Source organism: Liolophura sinensis, chromosome 7 (assembly GCF_032854445.1).
Source record: "Liolophura sinensis isolate JHLJ2023 chromosome 7, CUHK_Ljap_v2, whole genome shotgun sequence".
Lineage (NCBI taxonomy): Eukaryota > Metazoa > Mollusca > Polyplacophora > Chitonida > Chitonidae > Liolophura > Liolophura sinensis.
In genome coordinates, this window is record NC_088301.1 from 38,809,185 (window position 1) to 38,832,878 (window position 23,694).

Here is a 23,694-nt window from a genome sequence, read left to right on the forward strand (position 1 = left end):
TAAGTTTATACACGTGGTATTAGAGTAGGCCTAAATATTTCACAACTCACATAGCTCAGATTGGTATTTCAACGGGAAGTAATTATATATATATATATATATATATATATGAACTATCGAAGCGATCCAAAAACTAAATTTGTGCTACAATGGCAGTATAGGTCTTCTTCGTCACAACCTTGAGGATGGATATTCAGGCATCGAAATAAGAGGCGATCGAACCGGCCAATCGCCTGTCAATCTCCTAAATGTAAATTCAAGGGAATGAATTTTCGATCACCATGTAAAATCCAGGGGAACGATTATTTAATGTCTTGGCAAGTACAACGTCCTTTCATTAGGCTACAAATAACTAAATTTATTTTTACTTGCAGGAAAATCCGTACAAATTTATGCTGGTTTACATAGACAAAAGCAACTGATCAAAGATGTCGGTAAAGCATAGACTACTTACATTTAATGTGACCAATCATTTGGATCAGCGAAAATTGCGTGACCAATGAAATGTTTCGTTTCATGATTCCAAGTAAATGTTCACACCTCTGAGGAGTTTTGAGGACCCACATGGTTTGAAAAATGACTTCGAAAAAGCCTGAGACAATTCATCAAAAACCTTTTAACAAATGGACATTCAAGGAGGAGTTTACTATCCTGGACCGAGAGTGATGGATGGGTGTTTTATGCCGGTACTCAAGAATATTTCACCTATATGACCGTGGACCAGCATCATGGTAGGAGGAAACCTCTCAGGAAGCAACATTGTAGTCCAGTCCACCTACACTTATGAGAGTGACGTAATATGTGAATACATAGAATATCACCTGTATTTTCATGATTAATATTTTAATTAACACTAATATGTCAAAATCAATCCAAAAATGTTATTAAAATCAAGGACATATATATGAAAATTCTTTGTACTAGTTTTCTTTCAAACACGATCAAACCTGATTCTTAAAATGAAGAAAACATTCCTATACACCTCTCCGCGAGCCCCCCCCCCCCCCCACCCCCCCCCCCCCCCCCCCCCCCCCCCCCCCCCCCCCCCCCCCAAGGAATACAGAAAGCCGTCAAAAATACCGCACAATTCTAGGTTAGATGAGCCAAGCATAGGCGATCAATGGAGAGGATTGATTGATCCCTTTGACATCTGTAAGGGGAGGCATATTTTCCATCTTCTGGCTGAAAATCCATGAGGACGATTTTCCGATCCCCTCATTCATCCTTATATCGAGGCATGGTATTTCAAATGCTATAGGGGGTCCAAGAGCTTCCGGACTGTGACCGAAAACCACGTGTTCATTACAAAGTGGTGTAAATGAAGGCAATTCAGAAACAGAGAAGCAAATCTCAATGCACCGGAACTACACAACGAATACAGTCCCAAAATTTACCATTCTGTTTGATTTCTGGCCCGACTTAATCAAGCAAAAATCTTATTTTGATTGAACAGCGGTGAGCCAGCGCCCTTCGTTCTCCTCAGATGGCGGTCAAAAAGGAAGCACTTTTGTCTGGTTCCATTGAAGGAACCACCTGGGTATTGTAGGTTTGCTAGACTTTTTGTTCGGAAACAAAGACAATGTAGTGAAGGACGCATTTTGCTAATATTCTTAAAAATTAAATTCATAAATAAGCGTAAATTGTGTCAAATAAGTGTCATAAAATCGACAATAGCTGATATATATATACATTTACTGAGTAATTTCCCCATTCCAAAAATGAGATGTCCCAAAACGTCTCCGCTGTAGCGGAAGTAACACATTTCTGCGTTTTTTTTCTTAAATTGATTTCAGGTGATACTTAATTTAAAATATGACTTATGAAAATAAAAAGGCATTTATATATTCACCAAAATCGGGTCTAGTTCAGTAACCCGGCCGATGACGTCACGACCTTCCACGTTTAGACAACCATCATGGCGACTAGGGTAGGTACTCGACAAGATAATATTGGTTTGTCCACCTTTCGACTAAAACGGTCGGCATATTTAAATAATTAGTGTACCTTGGAACAATTGCAGCATAATGTGTATCATCTTTTGCAAGTAGGAACTAGATTCTCTCTTCGCTTTATTGCATTGGACACTGCATTACCCAAGTCGAAAGTTGTGCCATGTCTATTCTTGCACTCCACTGACACAGTGGATTAACATTGCCATGGGTATGGCTTACAGTGTACCCAACCTGATAACGTGCAGAAATGCCTTTGTTTTAATGTTCTAATGACTTCGATTTGCTAAATAAAAGCGTAACTGTGCTAACGGTAAGAATTAAACAATCTGTTTAGGGAAAATATGTTAAACATTGTTGTTAGTCGGAGATAGTTACAAACACGGATGGCTCCAAACCATCACCAGAGTGCACTTCGTTTAAAAAACCTAATTACAGTTACCTGCCCATGCCTAATATGTTGAGGCTGTCAGCACCAAGTTGCTTTGAACATAACCAAGGAATCTCTAGCCCACGCACCAAGGGAAATAATCAATAAATTCACAGACGAAAAGGTAAGGACATAAGTGTTCACAAACTTCAGGCTGTGGAGAAGTATTTAATGGGTAACTTTTGTCTCAAATGCTGTGACATTTATGTTTTTAAATGAAGTGCGCTCTGGCATTGGCTTTTTGCCAAATTTTTGCCAAACATAATGTCACAGCAATGTCCCACTACAGTCACACATGTTCCTTAACTTTTCGTCTGACAATTTATCGCAAGAACAATGTTGATCAATTATCTTCAAGCTGCATTGTTCCTAGATTTTTCGCTGATGCTCCAATCCACCCAGTGGACTGCCAGCCAGGATATATTTGACAAGGGCAGGTAACTGCATCAGGTTTTCAAATGCATGGTCTCTGTCACTGGTTTGCAGCATCCTTGGCAGCACAAAACTAATGTAAGGTTGACGGCCATAGCAATCCTGGAGTAATTATCTGTATCGGTAGGCGACAAAGTTTGTAGAACTACATATATTAGTCAAGTCACTGAGTTATAGTCATGAGCACATGCAACACTTCCTTCCGGCTGCCATACTTCTTAAGGACAAAACCCTACAATTCTCTTCACTTTCTTCCAACGTGAAGTAATCGGACAGTGTCAGCTGTCACTTTTTATCCCAGTCCCCAAACCCTTGAATTTGCAGGTCTTCAAGATCAGCAAAGGGGGGAAACTTTTGCAACATAAAAAGACTGACCAGCTGAAACAAAAATAGAATTAAAAAAAATTCTCAACATCTCTATTCATATCCTCATCCCCAACAACAGTTTAAATGTAGTTTAAACAAATCTTGCATAACTCCTACGTATGTTTACACACAACAGCTCCAACTCACAAAATAACATGCCAAAGGGATGTTATCACGGTGTCCATCTGCCGTAAGACTCTGACATGAAAAAGAAAAAATTTACGATTCTTAAATCCTTTAATTCACATCCAAAGTGTGTATGGGGACATTTTTTCTCTTGTGGGCAGGAGAAATTACTTGCTGGCCCATATGAATTTTAGTTGTTGTGAAGTGTTTGGCTCAAGATGAAACAATTAAGATACTAGCCACAGTGTTCAAACTAACATAAATTTTTGCAGTGAATTATTTTGCATTGTGGCATAGGATTGACAGAGGAAACAAGCATTATTTATTATATCTTCATTGAGTTCTATACATTGACCAGTGCAGGGCTTCATTTTGATGAGAACTGAATTTCACTCTTCTCAGAGGCACAAGGCTGGAAACAAATAAACTGAATGCCATAAAGTCAAGTACCTTTCTGAAGCAAAAAGTACATATTGATAACTGATACACATGTACTTACATGTATCTTCTGAATGAATACTCAAACATTCTTAATGTCTGTGTGTGTTTTTTATCAGTGATGTACAGCCACAATGTGGATTTTTGAAGAAAGGTTTTTTTTGTCAGAAGACACTGTGACAGTACCCGAGATTTGTCCAAAATCATTTTTGACCTGACCGCTGATCCAGTCATCTTTCAAGACCTCACTGTGTTGAGCACATGTAGCACACCAGACAAGTGACTCTACCGTCCTCATCAGAATGAAATTTTGTATGCCCGCCCCCCACCCCCTTCAAATGTGCTCCACTTGTCAAAAATTTTACGTGTCACGGTTGTGATTAGCACGGTAGGGCTGTGATTAAGTGTACTGTCTCAGCCCTGTTTTGATCCATAAGCTTACCCTGAACACTTCTGTACTTCTATGCTGGTTTCAATACACTTTTGTTGGCAGGCGAATAATGTGTCTGTTCGTACTCATAGTCAACTCAGCTATCAATTCCTGCTGCTAGGTGTTCTCATCTATCATCCCTGGTAAATCCTCATAAGCATGAAACTGGTGGAAGCTGGATAATTTCAAACTCCAACTGCCATGTTTGAAAACATACTTCTCACAACCCATACCAAGGAGATAACTACTGACACTACTAGCAATCAGCATATTTTCTACATATTCTTTAATGTTTACTTCAATTGTTTGAGAAATTTTTTAGTGATCAGTGTTGATTATGGGTTTCCTCTAGGTCATTACTGGTGTGGCCGATCCTAAACAATTAGCTCATGTGTGTCAATAGGTCAAAGTAGTCTAGTAGTAGTGGTGATTCCTATCACTGTGAGGAGTATGCATTCAGAGATGGCGACTGGAGTTCAAATTTATTCAGTTTCCACCAGTTTCGTCCTTGTCAAGGGTTACTAGGGATGATACACAGTGACACCTATCTGGAATTGATAGTTGAGACAACTATGAGTACGTACAGACACATTGTTTGGCTGCCAGCAGTAGTGTATTGAAGCCAGCACGGAAAGTACAGAGGTGTTCATGGTAAGCTTACGGATCAAGACAGGGCTGTGATAGTACATGTAATCACAGCCCTACAGAACTACGTTGTGATGGAAGCCATTTTCCACGCCAAATATGACTCGTACACATTATCTAAAGGTGTCTACATACAGTAACTGGCAAGGTATAGGTGTCTAAATGATTCGGTTATAATGTTTGGTGGGGGTGGGGATTCCGGCCTTATCCAATCAAAAGCTTTGTTAAGAAAGCCTGGCGAGAGGACCCTTTATGTTGCACGATAAAAAGTGTACCTGGATAATGGATCAGATATGTAGAGGCGCACTTGAGCCATCACGCTCCTTTAAAATGATATCCTGCAGTGAGGTTTGCCAAATATGATAACTGAATGACTGAAATCAACTTATATGTATCCTAATGCTGATATGTTACAGATGAGTTTTCTGCATCTTATCACTGTGTCATTGGTTGTGCTGCGAAATGGTGTAGGTGGTTTTTATATTCCTGGAGTGGCATCTGTTCAGTTTCACGCTGGCCAGAGAGTTGATGTTAAGGTAAGGTATCAGTCTTTAACCATTTTGGATGTTAGCCTGATGTCTAAATAAATTTTGAGTTTTAGACTGGTTATCTGGTAGAAGTCACACATGCTTGTAAATTAAAAGATTGCCTTGTCACTTAATCGTTGTAATTTTATTTAGTGTACTGTGTTTGTTTCGCTTTATGCAGTTAAGAGTGGACATTTATGTATAATCATGTGAAATAATCGACCAGTTGTTGGATATTTTTCATTCATTCATTCATTGTGGATAGGAGGTTATTTGCTGTCTTTCTTTCTTTTTTTTGACTTAGTAGTAACGTATAAACCACATGATAACTGGCACACTATATACATGTAACTTGCATGTGTTTTTGATCTCTTAGGCTGTGAAGATGACCAGTGTTAAAACGCAACTGCCCTTTGAGTACTATTCTCTGCCATTTTGTGAACCCAAGGAAATTGTTTACAAGGCAGAAAACTTGGGTAAGCTATCTTCTTGGACTTCTTTGGAAAGTGGGCCGAGTAGTTAAGGTACTTGTGTTTCTTACCTTCCAGTAGGTTAAATGTACCAGGACACATTAGGTGCACATTCAAACGATCTCATGGCCAGGGAATTTGTAGGTACCTCTGCTCCCAGTGGGTGTGAGGCCTTGGTAACAAATACCAGTGGACAGCACCTGTGGGGTCTTGTGAACAATGTTGAGTTTTTTGAAGATCACTTATCTTCAAATGATATATAACATATTAAGGGAAAAATTCTTCAGCATAGTGTCAGTCCAGAATTCTTATTCTGTGCTTAAATGGTATTGTGTTGTTTTATGCCACTATGAGTATTCCTTGTTTTTGATGATAATTTTCCAAGAACAAAGGTGTGAATTAGCTTACAAACTAGCTTACAAATTAAACTGACATACATTTTTAATTTTGATACATTAACTTAAAGAAAAATCACACTGTAAAATTTTGGGAGCTCAGAAGATTTAGCTGGTTAAATTTTTAAGAAGAGTAAAAGTAACTTCTATCCAATAGAAATGTGTAAAGAAACAATGCATAGTTTTGAAGTTCAGACTTCAAATAGTTCTAAATATGTATAAGCAAGATTTGGGTTTAAGCATCTAAAGAAAATGTAGCTGAAAAGAAAAATCCAGGAAACAACTGTGAAAGATGTTAAGGAAAAGATCTTTTCGTAACATTCAGAGTAGTAGAAGTAGTAGTAGAACATTATCTACATGTTCAAAACAGGGGGTTAAATTTTATGGGTGGAAGGTAACTGTGTAAACTTGGGGCCTTTGGCAACTACATGTAACTGACATACTATTTCCCATGTGATCTCAAGCAATCTCCAACACACTTTATAATGTAAAACCACCTTATTGGCCACAAGAACACCAATGGGTGCATGAATTCAGGAACCAAGGAAGTGAATATGGATGATTTCTTCCCAAAATTGGAATTGAACCAACACCATCTGTGGCCTGGCATTGCATAATGTACGCCCCACTGTCTGGCCTGCTTGTGAATTTGCTGTGAATGTCACATGAAATGGTTTTAGAGATGCATAGTATGCACTGAGTGATATACACAGTCTTGTGAATTAAAGTTTCTGATAGTGTATAAGTTTGCAAGCTTTAGCTTTTTCTTTGTGAAAAGTTAATAATGTTTGTCAAAGGTAGGTATCATAATGAAACGTGCAACATCTGTAAACATAAAGGTAAACATAAGTAACGCATTTTGCTTGATTGATTGATTGATTGATCCATTGAGATATATATGGAAGGAGGAACAACTTGGGGCAATTCAAAGTGTTCATGAGCATCCGCTTCGGGAGTGGTAGATCCAGGGTCATTCCTGGGTCGAGTCACACCTATGACCTTAAAAGAGCGGGTCGTAGCTTCCTTGCTTGGCGTTCAGCATGAAGGGGAAAGTGCATTGACTTGTTCACAGTATAATGACTCTAGCAGGGCAACGTACTCGGTAAGGGGTCTCAGTGAGCACTAGATAAAAGTGCGGTGGAAATCCGTCCTGCAACAGTAAGGCACATTACGTGCACTCTAAGGATTCCTTCATCATCAAATGACTGAAAAATTGTTAAGCACAATGTTAAACCCCAAGCTCTCACTCACTCACTCACTCAAAGTGTTCATTGTACGATACCGACATAGCAGGACTTTGTTTTAACAAGGGATTAACCTGTCTGCCTTATGGTAAATCATTGCACATGCGCTCTCAAGACTAGCAGCTTTAGATGTCTGCGATGAAAGGTACTCGGCACCAAGATGTGCATAGCATACTCACAGTTTTTGCCCCATTTTTTTTATTTGGATAGTTGTCCACACTATTCAAAATTATTCATATTAATGAATTACCACTTGGTCACTGTTCAAGACGCGGCTAATCTATGCCTGCCTATTAATTCTTGCAGTTTGGTGCATATATGCCATTGGGTATAACATGTGCCACACGTAGCACACATATGAAACTCAATGATGTCCAATTTTGGATATTTTTGAAAAAGGTCCATGTATTTCAAATGGGTGATTTTCTCACTTTTCAATCAGCAGTTAAAAAAAGTTGAGCTCTGTGGCCCGTAACCTTTCAGCAACAGGTAAATGGCACAAACTAATGCTAACTGAAAAACATAATTTTATCATAGTATGCCAGCGGGAATAGTGAAAAAATAAAAAATGTTCACGATAGCTCAAATAAGTCTCGCTGTGTCCTCCGATGCAGTAGTCCTATTGATGTGATTACTACATCTGTTTTGAGTGCAAAATTTGTAGTTGACACTTTTTACTCAAAGTAAGTGTGCATGATGGGATCATTTCCCAGGCAGTTCACCCTAAGCCTGGCTCGGGTACGTCCTGTGAGGTGCGGTATCATTCATTGAATATCAAAGGCTGCGTTGTCATGGGAGATTTCTTAAAGAGTACAAAGGTACACATTTATCTCTGGCCCTCTTGCTGGGCTGACTGCGCAGGTTGTTCCGCCTTCCATATGTACAAGTACCTCGGTGATTGATCCACCTTACAGGGCCACTTAAGAATATTTTTGCAGTTAGATTAATTTCTTATGAGAACAACTTGCCACTAAAAATATCACTTTAAGACCTTTACACGGTTCTGCAAGTGCATTTTTACATACCAAGCCCTAGGTGAAATACAGCAAATTATGTGTACATATATTTGTGGATTCAGGCTCATCTTTTAGGTATGTTGAAGTTCTAAACTTCTCCTTCAAAAAGAATAATTACATACATGTACATTGATTACAATAATTAAACTGCTTTTCTGGTGTTAAATTGCCAGATGTTAACAATAGATTTCCATTCTGTATTTATACAGGGGAAGTTTTGAGAGGAGACAGAATTGTGAACACACCATATGAGGTCAGTTTAATGTTATGAAGAAGTTCTGATGTGCAATGCTTTGGTAAACTAAGAGTTGTTTAGATACATGTGTCTTCCACTCAATTTGGAATTATCCTTAGTTCAGACCACTAAACTTTGACTGATAATGGTGCTTGATCCAGTACTAGTCTTGTAGACTTTGCATCGGCCATGTTTCAGATACTCTCCTCTAACACCCGTAGCCTTCCATTTACTACTCTTTGTCAGAAAACACTTGGTTTTACTCTCTGAATGACAGATCATTCGATTCTATGCTTTTTCGTTGTTAAAGTTGCAAGTACTATATTCAACATCGCAGTTTTCTGATATCAGGTTTATATGGACAAACCAAGCCCATGTAAGGTGTTATGTGAAAAAGATGTGGATACGAAACTACTGGCAGAAAGGATTCGCCGTACCTATTATGTTCATTTGTGAGTATTCCTGTTTAATCCTTTGTGGGTGTGTCAGTAAAACATGTTTAGTTGTAAGAGTGGCCTGACAGAGAGTCTACATGTAGCAAAGCTTTAGATATCTTCAAATTCAAATTTAATACCTGTAAAACACCTGTGTTTATATTTGGTCTTGATTCAATATATATGCTGATGTAAGGGGATGGTTTTGCAGGCACAAATCACTGTACTGTCACTATGTGGCTCAGCTTTTTGTACAGTAACAAATTTGTGTACACATACAGGTCATAAATGTGTAAAGATTATGTATTGTGGTGTTCTTGTCAGGCTCGTGGATAATCTGCCTGCAGCCACCAAATTTGCACTGATGGACACAGGAGAGTTTCAGTATGAGCATGGTTACAAACTAGGATTTGTCAAGGAGGACAAGGCAAGTAATTTTATGCACCTGGTCATAATATCTACTCTTAGTTGTTCATCATTTTAAAAAAATAATAATATTTATTTATTTCATTGGTTTTTTATGCTGTACTCAAGAATATTTCACTTGTACGACGGCGACCAGCATTATGGTGGGTGGAAACCGGGCACAGCCCGGGGGAAACCCACGACGATCCACATGTTGCTGCCAGACCTTCCCACGTGCCGCCGGAGAGGAAGCCAGCATGAGCTGGAGTTGAACTCACTGCGAGTGCATTGGTGATAGGCTCCTAGGTCATTATGCCGCGCTAGTGCGCTAACCAACTGAGCCACGGAGGCCCCTGATAATAATATTAAAACTTAACATCCAGCAGGTGCATATCTGTAAATTATCTTACTTGTTAGATGTTTAGTTACGTGTATTTATCTACCTGTTTTTTTAGCCTGTTGGTTGATAATATTTTTGGGGGTTTACATCTTTGCTTTTGTGCACTGTATCTCCAGATCTTGTGAACCAATTTTGGGGTTCATATATCGATGTACACGAGATTTTATTGCTTCTGTTCTTTCCATGTTATTTCTTTCCATTTGAAGGGTATGGATTTTAGTGTAAAGAGGCCCTGTTTACACCTTTAACAGAACTCCTAAAACTGTCAACACATTTTTGTGTAATTTAGTGGATGTGTTGGTGACAATGTAGATTTGCATAGATTTTGTTATTTTTAAAATTATTGGTAGTTCAGAATAGATTCAGAGGGAGGGTGAGGCAGGTTTTTTGCTTCAGTTTCAAAAACAATTTCTTCTAGTTCTTCTTTTTGAAAGTTGGGGCCTCCGTGGCTCAGTTGGTTAGCGCAATGACCCAGGAGTCTCTCACCAATGCAGTGGCTGTGAGTTCAAGTCCAGCTCATGGTGGCTTACTCTCCGGCCCTATGTGGAAATGTCTTCCAGCAACCTGCGGATGGTCGTGGGTTTCCCACGGGCTCTGCCCAGTTTCCACCCACCATAATGCTGGCCGCTGTCGTATAAGTGAAACATTCTTGAGTATGGCGTAAAACACCAATCAAAAAAAAATATATATATATTTTTTTGAAAGTTTGTAAATACAGTGTGCATCAAGAGCCCATGAAACCCACTGCCTTGGTATACATGTATAACTAAAATCAGCTGATGGTTGTACTGAGTCCTGTATGGTGTGATAAAATGTGACCAATGGGCATTCTGGAAATTAAGCGACAAGCTGTGTTGACGTCAGCTGTCAAAACCTTTCTGGGTAGAAATATTGCAGAAAATATGCATGAAATATTATTAAAAAAATATGAAATATGCCTAAAAAATTTGGCATATTTTTTCTTCATTGTCCGTAAACCATACTCATCATTTTATAGTTTCTTTTCATGTATCCTTCAATGTATTCCCATTGATAGTAAATGCTGATGTCAGTTCATATACATTGGACAAAGGAGTTCTTGTCCATTGAATTTGATTTTTCTTATTTTAATGCTTTAAGTAAAAGATACTTAGTGCAAGGATAAAGGTATACAGATAAATTTGTGGATGTAATTTTTCTTATTCTCTTCTGTATTTCCTCAGGTCTACATTAACAATGATCTTCAGATTATCCTCAAATACCACAAGATTGATGAGTGAGTAGGATAAAGTAATCAGCTCTCGCAGTCTTTGATAACTTTGTGGAAGTTTTGGTTTATATTGAATTAATGGTTAAGCCTGAATAATAATTAAGACCGTAAGCTCTTATATGAACTTGTAAATGTTATATGTACCAGTATTAACAATTATGAATAAAGCATTGTAGTCACCTACGTTCCTGATACACTGTACTATATCATTATTTAAAACAACCCTATGCAAAGAAACATTTGCTTCCAGAACTTTTTTGTGTATTAGGACTGTTCTAACCCAGAAACCAAGTCTCTTGATGAGAATATACATGTAGTACAATCTATTGTCAGTAATTTTTGAGTTGTGCCTGAATAATATGATTTCATTTTTCAGTGTCTACAGAGTTGTTGGATTTGAAGTTGAAGCTAGAAGGTATGGCATTAGTTTACCTCATCAATGCCCTCTATCAGTTTAGTATAAATCTAAACAATGTCAGGTTGTAAAATTTAAATGAGTACAGATTTGTATATCATGTAGAATACATACATCTGACCAGGCATGTGATATTTCTGCAAGTTCACGGATGCAGATGTTTTTTTTTACAAATCTGTAGTTCCTTTTGCAACAACAACAAAAGTATTTATTGAAAAGAAAAGTCAGTTTTTTTATGTTTATGATCTTGAATAATTGATTTGAGACATTTACAATTTTAGTAGTGTGTCTCACCACCTCTTTTTTGTGGTAATACTGATTTTTACCCATGATATATCCAATATTTGTGTTTTATTTTTAATTTACGAAAAACAGATTCCTTGTGGTAACTCAAACGTAGCAAACAAAAGTCTGATTCTTTTTCTTGACGATAACCACATGCCAGCAGACACAAGAAAGACCTCAACAAGATAATGTTCATGTAGGCTGCATGTAGCCTTACAAGTGACATTTGCAGGTCAGGTTAAACCGTTGTTCTATTAAGAAGCCTGGAAAGCAAAACCTTAAACTTACCAGTAGGTCAATATCTCATTTTGATAGATAAATGGCAATTGTCAAGGATTTGAAGATTTACATCAGCAGGTGGATAAATATAAAGTTGATAGAGAAAAGAGTTGTTTGTTGAATATCAATTAAAACTTTGTATAAAGTGCAGTGTTACCTAGGGATTGACATTCCCGAAAATGTCCACTTGCTACACTTTGGTGCATATGTGAAATGTGCATCAATTTTCTCTTTTCAACAGAACGTCAGCAAATAGAATCTGTCGTTGGATATACACTTGTATGTACATATAGTCAAAATTTGAAGGCTAACTAATAATCAGATTAAACTAATTAGTGGCATTAACAACTTTATGAAGAATATCGAAAAAATGTGAGTTTAATTTGAACATCGTTGTGTAGACCGGCAGTCAGTAAATAACTATCAGCGCAAGTCTACAGTAGAAATAAATCTGAAGAAACCACAACAACATACTGAGGAATGATGTTGTGAGTTGCCTTTTATAAGCTGTGTGGAAAAGCTGGCTTAGTCAAGGTAGGCTTATACTCCTGATTGCCCACCGATATCACTCACGGTGAGCGCTTCGCGAGAGATTTCTGTGATCTCCCTCCTTGAGGGCATCTCGTGTATCTGTTTTTGAGAGTCTCAAATCATAGAGAAGAATTCAGTTTAAAGTTAAAAAATGTGTACATGTATTTAGTTTCTACAGGTTGATTCATTTAGCACATGTATTTTGATACTTCTGTTTTTTTCCATAGTGTTGACTACAGTAATTATGAGATTTTGAAGGAGAACGAGTGTAAAATTAAACAGAGTGGCATACCCCAGCAGGTTAATGAAAATGGTAAGCAAATTAAAAATTTCTAGTTTACTATTGGTTACATGAATTCATGAATTGAGTTCAGGCATTCTTAATATAGTTCTTCATAAAACTTCACTAGTAGTGAATATGATGTGTACTATGATAAGAAAGCCATTTCACTACACATATTTGGTTTTTTTTTTTTATAAGTGTGAACTTCCAGCCTATCACTGCCAGTTTTCACATGAAACCTTTGATAGGCAAGTTTCATTTCTGTGGACCTAGCAAGTTTTAGGATATAAAGAATTTTTCACCAAGCTAAAACTATTTTGCATTGTGATTGGTATTGTTAGATTGTTGCCTTTTTCAGGAAACACAAAGATCCGCTTTACATACTCTGTTACGTGGCAGGAGAGTGATGTGCAGTGGGCATCACGCTGGGACACCTACCTGGCCATGAGCGATGTACAGATCCACTGGTTCTCCATTATCAACTCTGTTGTTGTTGTATTTTTTCTCGCAGGTAGGTGTTCATGGTAGGCATTGTTTAGTTCATTTGTATGTGTCAACTCTTTGTTGTCATTTTTTTTTTTTTTTTTTTGAAATTTTTCAGTCTGCTTCTGTGGGTGCTGTGTGGCAGTTGATTGGTTATAGAAATTAGGTAGTTGGCAGTGTACACAAACTTAAAACCTATAAAATAATCTAAAAAGAAAAATGTTTGGTTTATGTCTTCATAATGGGTGTTAAGAAACTGAAACCTTCCCGATACAATTCCAGTGGCTTTTCCTTTTGGGTAATAGCTGTATTTTTGGTTATATAAGCTGGTCTCCTGATGTGTTCACAATCTCTTGTTTTCCACTCAGCAGTTCTTGCTCGAGGCATATATTCATCAGGTTAAAGGCTTTTGAATGATTTTTTGCTTGAAATAAATAGGTTTAGAATGAAATCTAAATTGAATGAATTCTGAATTAAATGGCTTCCCTATTCAGGCTTATTATCTTAAATAAATTTATTTATTGCATGCTGCACCAAAGAAATGAATAAAATATATAGGTGTTAAGTTTATGGTGCATTTTCCTTTCTCATCACTAGGTATCTTGGCCATGATCATGGTGCGCACACTGAGGAGGGACATCGCTCGCTATAACGAAAAGGAAGACCTAGTAGGTTACAGAGATAATATAATGGTACAAAATTGTTACTGAAGCCTGTGGTGGTGGTTACTTCTCAGATGTGGAACATTTGTTTACAATTGTAGGAACTTCACATTGACTTCAAAGGGTACTACACATTTCTGTTGACACAATTGAGAAAGTTCCCTCAGGCAAAGAAATTCTGAATATTTATTTGATGTGTAGTTTAGGGTGATTCCATCGCGGTCACTAAAAAGCCAGCCATTTTGAAAGTAACATGACTGCCTATGGTTTAGAAGTGTAAGTGGAAGTCTTCCTTTTAAAACATTGTGAACACTATGATATTTTCACAGCCCCCTGTAGACTCAAAATGAATATTCACAATGCAACATTTTTTTAAGTGCTGGTAATTAGAGATCAGTTTGATTGAGTTTGCGTTCAGAAATGTATGGCTTTTTTTTTGAGAGATAGGGATGGACTCAGTGTTATGATATATGTCACATAAAGGGTGTTCATATACATGTAGACCTGATGTGAATGTATTTACATGGTTTAGATCAAAAAAGCATGTGTGACATGATATAATCCAACATTATAAAACATGGTATAAAGCCAATTTTAGCATTGAAATTATTCTAATTCTGGTTCAAGAAAATGTTGATGTTGATAGTTTTATACATCTTCTATTCTTAAACTCCTGATTCACTTTATTCATATGTACTTCTTTTTGCTCAGGAAGAGACAATGGAGGAGACAGGCTGGAAACTGGTTCATGGCGATGTATTCCGACCTCCCAAACACACTAAACTGTTAGCCTCTTTGGTGGGAGCTGGCATTCAAATCTTCTCTATGTCACTCATCACTGTCTGTAAGTGTATTTAGCTTTGGAATGTAACAGACGTGCTTGAAAACAGGGTATAGAGCAATTGCTTCTTCTGTGGATCCATGAACATGATTTGCTGGTACCTTTAAAGAATCATGAAACTCTCAGGTTACATGAAATAACATACATTGCCTTGTTTGAAAACTAGCCCATTCTATGTACAAGTTTACATATTTATTTTTGTGAAATGAATGCTCTTAATGTTGCTCTGTTTATATTAAATTTTGTGTTCACGGTCTTTTTGTGGACCCTGAGATCAAGTTCGAAAATTAGTCTACAGGTTTACATTGTGGAACCTCCAATCAAGTATCAAAACCAGCTCCCTTTATGCTAAAGTTTTGCATATTATATGATTTCCTTCTTTCTGATTGGTTGCATTTCACACTATAACTTCTGCAATTATTTTCATAGTTGGATGAAATTATGTGTCCAATATTGATTAGTTGTTGGTTTACAAGCAGTGATATTGTCAGATTTTGATAAAATTGGTGGGCAGATTCATTTTTCTTCCCTTAGGTAAATCTTTTGGTTTTTTTTGGATGCTTCTATTCATTAGTTTGGATTATTAATATCATTAAACTTTCTTCAGATTTAAATAGTTAGGAATAACTTGATGTGGATTTTCAGGCCATGAAATTTGGGTGGTTGACATAATCAAAAAATTGGTTTCAAGTTTTAAGATTTTAATAACCAATCGGCAAAACAGACCTTATTATTCACGAAAATTTGTTTCTTGAACATTTGACTGATAAAGTTGTCAACAGTACTTCCTAGCAGATTTTTTTCCATTCATTTACACTAACTTGGCAAAGTCTATTAATTTGCGTATGAAGTTAGTTGTGTATGGATCAGGAAACCACTATAAATCATACACACTGAACATCGCATAGCTTATAAGGCCACACCAGCATGTGTTATATTCCTGAGTATTTTTATTTTCTTTTGATGATGAATGATAGCTTTTACATGTAGCTACTTGTAGTGTGTGTAAAATCCAACTGGCTTATGGAGCCCTCACCATCCCACCATCGAATAAAATGGTTTCGTCCACAGGGTGAAATAATATAACCATTCACACAATGGAATGTCAACAGTGACCAAGCCTTGGAAAGTTGTTGACTAGTGAAAGTTTCAATTCTGTTCAAATTGATTTTCACCCACCTACCGCTAGCTCACCAAGAGCACAATACATAACTGACGAATGCCGCCACCTAGTACGTGTTGTGTACATAAGACAGGGAACCTGTAGAGCACGTGCTTTCTGCATGAAAAAGGAATTTCTTAGCCAAAAGTTTTCATACTTTGTTTTAACTCGGAAGCCCTCTCAGTAGTTACCTATGCGCTTCTCACAAAGTTAATAGGTGGTTTATTGACTGGACTTGATGCCACAAATGACAAGAAACAGCGCAAATGCATTGACCTGATTAATAAATAGAGCGCACGCCTGAACGAAATTTGGTCAGAGTGGAAAGCTGGAGACTGCTTTTACTGCATAGTGTCATTGAGTCCAAGTTTAATAGATCACTTTGCAGAATCACCAAATGACAGCTTTTGTTCAGTCATATTAGCCCTCCTTTTTGCCATCGGACAAAAACAACCTGGGAAGAGGTTGCTTTAACAACTAACACAACTTCTATTTTGTGGTAGCTCCTTGTGTAGGTAACTCTAATATACCCGTTGAATGCTGTGCAGTTCAAGCGCTGCATTTGTGGGAGTGTTTCGGGGGACAGATAACTACAGTGAAACCGATTTATTGGTCTGCACAATTACACTCCATGAAACATGAACAAAGATTTTGAAAACTTAAATAATACATTCAGGTAGAGCCACATATGATTTTAAGATAATTACAGAAAAACTCTTGATCATCTATGAACCCATTCCATTAATAAACCAGAATTTGCCCCATTTCTGTGGTCAGATATCTTGTGGATTTAGTTTATATGCACATCTTTTTAATTGAAGCATTCACTTGAAGCAGATAATGATTTTGATGTATTTTTGTCTTCTACAGTCTTTGCGATGTTGGGAATGTTGTCCCCAGCCTCACGAGGTGCCCTGATGACAGCAGCCATTTTTCTCTATGTCTTCATGGGGTAAGAAATGGCCTATTTTACATGCCTTTTATTACTGATGTAAACAGCATATTATGACTGATGCTGCGGTGGTTACGAATAGTGATAATATGTTAAGTATTTGATTTGGTTGATGATTATTAAGTTAATATCATCAGTATTTGTTCTGTGTTTCATTGTTTCAGTCATATAGAAAAAAACTGAATTAATTTTTGGTGAGCAACGTGAACGTATTGAACCTTAAGTGTGATTGCCTCATGGTTGTCGAATGCTTCATAATTGAACACTTCTTTTTCAGAATGGTGGCTGGGTATTTCTCTGCACGACTGTACAAAACTATGAAAGGCGTTCAGTGGAAACGAGCAGCTTTTCAGGTAAAACTAGTATCATGTTCATGGTGTCTGTAAGAAGTTGTGTGGAAAAAATCATTATCTGTACTTCTAATGGCTATAAAACACTGTATTGTATGCATTTGAGGTGGATGATTGTATAATCTGCCAAGTTTGTAGATTTTAAGCATAGGTATCCTAATTCATGAATGTAATAGTATAATTAATGATGATATGTTTTTAAAATTTATTTAAATCTGCATTGGATAAATTTCAGAGCCCAGGAATAGTTAATTTTATATCTACAGATTCCTGAGATACCAGTGGAGCAAAAGGTTCCTTTAATAATTTTTAGTTTTAAAAAAAGCCAAAATTTGAAGATTCTTATGAAGTTATCCTGTAAGTCATTATCCAGTATGAATTACTTGTAGACTGCTATCATGTATCCGGGGATCATCTTTGGCGCTTGTTTCATCCTGAACTTCTTCATATGGGGTCAGCACTCATCTGGAGCTGTAAGTATATATCAGCTATGTAAGGGAATACATAAGGTATTAAAATGTGCAACAGACACAACTGATAATCTCATTTTTGTTTAAAGGCTTTACCTGGTTATGTTATTCTTACTTGATACAGCTCTAATATGCATATTTATTAATTGACTTTGTGACAAAGATGAGCATTTTAAGGTGGGGGACTTTTCATAGTATATTATTGATGGAAGAGATTGCCTTGTCTCTTTATCTGAACTATATACATGAACTTGAAAACAGTGCTTAAAAATATGACATTTACGTATTGATGTAGGAACTGTTTGGTTTAACAACCCTGTATTTCTGTCCTACAGGTGCCCTTTACCACAATGTTGGCACTGTTATGTATGTGGTTTGGAATCTCTCTGCCCTTGGTATATCTGGGGTATTTCTTTGGATTCAGGAAACAGGTATGTGAAATTTGTGGCTTTTAGTATTACTTTTTGGGACCGACTGGCCAATACTATTTGAAAGCATTGTGTTCAAGCTTCTGCAGATTGCCTTTCTGAAGAGATCAAAATGCCACAGTACTTGAAACAAAGCTTCTAACACAGGTCAAAGAAATGAGTATGTAAGCTCTTAGTTCAATATTTCCTCTAATGTGAAATGAAAAGAATGTAAAAGTACAATTGTTTTGAATTCATCCATATGAGAATTTTAGTATATTCTTCTAAAAATGTGTTGTGATTTCCGTCGTGTTTCAGCCTTACCAGCACCCAGTAAGAACAAACCAAATACCAAGACAAGTCCCTGAGCAAATGTGGTACATGAATCCATTTTTAGGGTAAGGAGTTGTTGATTTGTTGTTCATGCAATGGCATGTCAAATAATGCTTAAAAACTCAGACTGGATATGGATAGATATTAACCTGATTATCAAACACAAACAATATGCAGCAGAATTTCGTGTGCTAACTTTTAGCACAATGTCACAGTTAACAACCAGACACAAATGAATTTGCCAGATCTTCCGCCTTGTTGTCCTTTGGCAGCTAATCTAATAAATAAATTAAGAAACGGCACAAACGTGTCAGCAGACTATCAGTCCATGACTAATGAGGTGGGGAGTTCATCTCGAGCTAATTTGACTTCGGGCTAAAGTCTGGCACACCTACTAGACATATACATTTAATACATGTACTACATTTAGTGGGTAAAGATGATATGTATACCGTACTTCAAGTGTTAAGTAGAGTTTTCAGATTTGGTGGTGAGATAAATTCCTGTTTAGAATGCCGGTGGGATTTTCATCGATTCTAGTGCTGTTGACCCTCCTATTTTTTTCTCTCTCTTTACAGAACACTAATGGCAGGAATTCTTCCATTTGGTGCTATGTTCATTGAACTTTTCTTCATTTTCACTGTGAGTGGTGCCCATCATTTTGCAAAAACGACAGTAAACTACAGTATTATAATTCCCTCACAGTTAGTGGACGACAACTCTCTAATCCCATACTAATTTAACATTGTTGGCATTGACAGAATCCTTATTACAGTATGACTTCTTTCATCTTCCTGTATTTCATATGTAGGCATTTAAAACTAATTTACCAACTTTGGTTATACAGTGTACAAATAAATGTAAAAAGGGGGAAAAAAAAACAAAAACCCCAGCTGCAATGCAGGTTTTAAGATTTTAGGTTCCATGGCATATATCAATCATGTACCTACCTATTAAAATCTTCTTTTCTTAACCACAGAACTGAACACTTTGTTTCAGGCGATCTGGGAGAACCAGTTTTATTACCTATTTGGATTCCTCTTCCTGGTGTTCATGATCCTCATTGTCTCTGTGTCACAGATCTCCATTGTGATGGTCTACTTTCAGCTCTGTGGAGAGGTCAGTTCACAACTACAAACATGTCTTATTGTTTGGCTTTTCAAAAGAGGCACGGACCACCATTGAGGTTGAGCTCATGGAAATGCAAGTCCTGGAGAGTCTATATTGCCTCAACTTCTGTTTTAAATCAACATTTCAAATCGCTTTAAAATTGCTATTTCTTATGTAACAAGGTCAAAATATTGACAAGATAAATTTCGATTAAATCATTGTACATCAAATTTTAGCTAAAATAACAGAAAGGGACCAAATTTAATGACTGGAATTTTGACTAAAGTCTTAGGAATGCAGCATTATTACAGGGCCTGGCACTTCATACCCATCTAAAGTAGTATTTTGTAGTTTTACATAAGACTTTTATTTTAAATCTCATAATATTTGTAGATATTATAGGGGTGTAATAAAGAACTAATCTTTTGGTCTTTGTTTGATGAGAGTTAATTTGATGACAAATTTTTGTGTAAATTTTTAATGGAAAAACACTTGTTTCCTTTCTTATTGGAGTGCTTCAAAAATATATTCTTATTTTAAATTTGCAGTATATTTCTACTTTTGAAGTCTATGAAATGCATAGATTGTAGGATATTTGCATCTGTATTCCTTTGCATTGTCGGTAACATAAACATTCTGTTATCATCAAATCCGTATATATGTCACATACCATACAAGTTATATTTAGTATCCAGTATTCAACATGCCATTTGCTTTTAGAAATTAACAAAGAAAACGACCTGTTAGTCACAAAACTTAATTACTTGAAAAGAATTCTGGTAACTTATGGAATAGATAATTCCTATAAAGGCTGTGAAATTAGATTTTGAAGAGAAAAAAGCACTTGTACAAAAACCTTTGGCCATAGGACTGAATTTTGCAGTAGAAACACTTTGACTGGTTTACCGTATTCATATTGTTTTGTAATGACATTTTTGTTAGAATATCAAGTGTTTTTTTATTGCAGGATTACCATTGGTGGTGGCGATCATTCATTGTTTCTGGAGGATCAGCCCTCTATGTATTTGCCTACTCAATATTTTATTTTGTAACAAAGGTGAGTGAAAAAGTTGACTGTCACAATTTGATAGTTAGAAATCAAGAAAATGACAGTTGGAAAACGAATAGATACAACAATTATTTTAATCTGTAAAACTATTATGGCATGGCTACTAGCATGCCAGTGAACGGAATTCTTGTGGAAAACTATTTTTTCTTCCTTTCTTGGATGTTGACAAAGGTGTTGACTAATTCTAATATAAGTTTGTAACACCAACAAGAATATGTTAATCTAATATCACCTTATATGTATATCTCTTTTCTTGATTACAGTTGGAGATTACAGAGTTCATTCCAATGCTTTTGTACTTTGGGTACACATTTGTGATGGTATTCACCTTCTGGCTTCTCACTGGAAGTATTGGTTTCTATGCTGCCTATGTGTTTGTGCGGAAAATTTATGCTGCCATTAAGATAGATTGAGGAGTTGATGGAGACCTTGAGGAGTACGTAAAAGCATAATGGAGGAGAAGTGTAGAAAAGATTTTGGATATAGAATTGTTTGGAGAGCAGTAGAGAGAGTAATAAAACTACAATACCCAGGTTCTTGGACAACTCTGCAAATCTAGTTATTCTTGTAGAATTTTGAAATATCCAGTTGAATTCCTGAGTTCATCATTTTGGAGGAAAACATGCCTCTAGTGCAGACTGCTTTTGGATTTAATCGGCCTTCTACAAAGGAGTAAGTTGGATACATATGACAGAGGAAACCAGATGCATGTTAGTAGAGAGGAAGCTTTGTCACAAGAAATACTTACGTACGCCAACAGATTTACTGTATTCATCTTAACCTTTACCAGGACAAAAAATCCAGCACACTCAAGGTCTCTGTGTATATTATGGGGGAACGTAAAACATTTATTTAAGTTGTAAATAGGGCAGGGCTGGGGGAGGGGGCATCTATAAATACTTATGGACATACATATATTCATATATTTAATATCATTTTTTTTTCTGGTCCACTTCCTGGTGTTGCTCATTTACAATGCCAATTGTTTCATTTTGGCTCTGTTTTCAGTTGTCGAGTGTTTTAGTACCAAATTTAGTACAGCTTATGTAGGGTTAAAAAATGTGTTATGGAACAGTTGTTGGAAATTGGTGTTGCTCATTTACAATGCCAATTGTTTCTCTTTGGTTCTGTTTTTAAGTTGTCGTGTGTTTTATTACCAAATTTAGTATAGCCTATGAAGGGTAAAAAATCGAGTTATGGAACAGTTGCTGGAAAGAGTTTCGCTTTGTGTGTATTTTTGAATGGCAACACCACCAGAGCAATGTCCCGTCTTTGTGAATTGGGTGACTGGTAAATCTTTACATTCAGCACGTGAAATGATCCCAAACCAATCACAGTTATCTTCTGAATGTTATTCTTCAGTTTTGTTGGATCTTGAAATGTGTGAAAATAGGGAATTCACTGAGTAGATTCTCCTGAACACATTATCCATGTTAAAGGATAAACAAGTAGCGCTGCCATGCCATCACCCTGTCTGATGTGTTGTAACTAAATGACTAGTGGGCCTCATGTGAATGACCTCCCTTGTCACATGACATCATCAATGCTGTAAATCGTTTTAGTTATTGAGGCGTGAAACTGAGGAGTGGTACCTCACAGACTGTTGCAGGCCGTTGCTTTATGTCGTCATCAGCCATTGAGAGACGCCGATTTAAAATGAAGTCTTTAAGTTTTTCAGCTTGGGTAGGATATACATAATTGACGCAGTTCACTGAAGCAGTTGTCTGACACAGTGATGTCTATTGTACATGTTTTTTCATTAGGGGATTTCTGCATTTCTTCTAAATGTCTTTAAAATAATATAACATTTATCGTGGGCTTTTATTTTATATTCTGGAACCCATTTCATTGACTGGTAATTTACGTTGCGGTGTGTCATTTATAAATGCTTTCCATATGGTAAAGGGCATGAAACAGACTGTATGGTAATCTGTGTGAGCCTTTTTTGGACTGTGTGCATACAATATAAATTCATAAAAAGGGTCTTTTAAATGGAGAGTTTTACATCTGCTAAATTAAATTAAAACATAATGATTATTAATGAATAAATGTTACAAAAGTGACATTACAAAATAGAATTACATATATATATTGGCTAAAATGAGTAGACCAGGTGTCCCAAAGTTTAGATGAAAGCGGGTTCATTACTTTGATCAGAAGCCTTCCTTGTTTGCCTCAAATTTTTCATAAATAAACTGACATTGAATATGTCTGTGGTTTATTATGGAGCATGTCTGGATGTCAATTTGCATATTGTTATTCACCAGTATTTGTTGTTTGAAATGGTCATTGTATTGACCATCAAGATTAAGAAAATGGCACACACATTTTGGCAGTTCAATATAGCGGCAGTCATTGTTGACAGTTCATACTTTAATAATCTAAAAGAAATCATAAATTTGGATGGGTTCACTTCATCTACTCATCTGTTCATATATAAAGCAGAACTCATTTTGCTTTGGAGCTCAGAGGATCAGGCTTTCTTGTGAATGTGAAAAAAAAAAAAGTACACCTCTAAGAGCCCAGAATAACAAAAATGAGAAGATAGATTTCCCCAAGAACAGCTGGCAACAGCCTGAGGGCTTCTTTCCACACCCTTTCAGTGTTATACCTGGTTGTTATGGGAATTGGGGTTATGGGGTTGTTTAAACATTTTCATGTGGTGAATAAAGCTTTAACTTTTTTACCAATTTTGATTATAGCTTTTCAACTTCTGAAAACTTTGGAGATGTGCCAATCATTAGAATCCATCTGGATCTGAGATTAAGCCTTCCTGTATCACTCATTTTATCACGGTCCTGGGTTAGTTTGACGCTTTTATTAGAATCAAGTAAGCAAATGGTTGTCCTAAAAAGTTTTGTGGTTTTAATT

At 36.7% G+C, this 23,694-nt stretch overlaps 2 protein-coding genes across 3 annotated transcripts in view; one reads left to right on the forward strand and one right to left on the reverse strand.

Annotated features, from left to right (window-relative positions):
• The window catches only part of LOC135471768 (small ribosomal subunit protein uS10), a 9,216-nt gene extending 7,726 nt beyond the window's left edge, over nt 1–1,490 (reverse strand). The window contains exon 1 of the mRNA XM_064751098.1: nt 1,395–1,490. Within this exon, the coding sequence (XP_064607168.1) occupies nt 1,395–1,397 (3 nt within the window). The 5' untranslated portion in view covers nt 1,398–1,490. The remainder of the gene's footprint in view (nt 1–1,394) is intronic.
• Nucleotides 1,491–1,913: 423 nt separating this feature from the next.
• On the forward strand, nt 1,914–23,448 carry LOC135471767 (transmembrane 9 superfamily member 4-like). Of its 2 annotated transcripts, none has more exons than XM_064751096.1 (21): nt 1,914–1,927; nt 5,233–5,352; nt 5,720–5,819; nt 8,678–8,721; nt 9,055–9,155; nt 9,462–9,564; nt 11,145–11,197; nt 11,568–11,606; nt 12,929–13,014; nt 13,343–13,495; nt 14,065–14,159; nt 14,841–14,973; nt 17,003–17,084; nt 17,362–17,437; nt 17,824–17,907; nt 18,240–18,335; nt 18,630–18,709; nt 19,223–19,286; nt 19,644–19,763; nt 20,722–20,811; nt 21,087–23,448. In XM_064751096.1, exons 1-21 carry the CDS (start codon nt 1,916–1,918, stop codon nt 21,234–21,236), a joined length of 1,881 nt encoding a protein of 626 aa, XP_064607166.1. In that variant the 5' UTR covers nt 1,914–1,915; the 3' UTR covers nt 21,237–23,448. The 2 variants fall into 2 exon arrangements, with proteins under 2 accessions (XP_064607166.1, XP_064607167.1); XM_064751097.1 differs by having other exon boundaries at nt 14,065–14,135.
• The last annotated feature ends 246 nt before the right edge of the window (nt 23,449–23,694 follow it).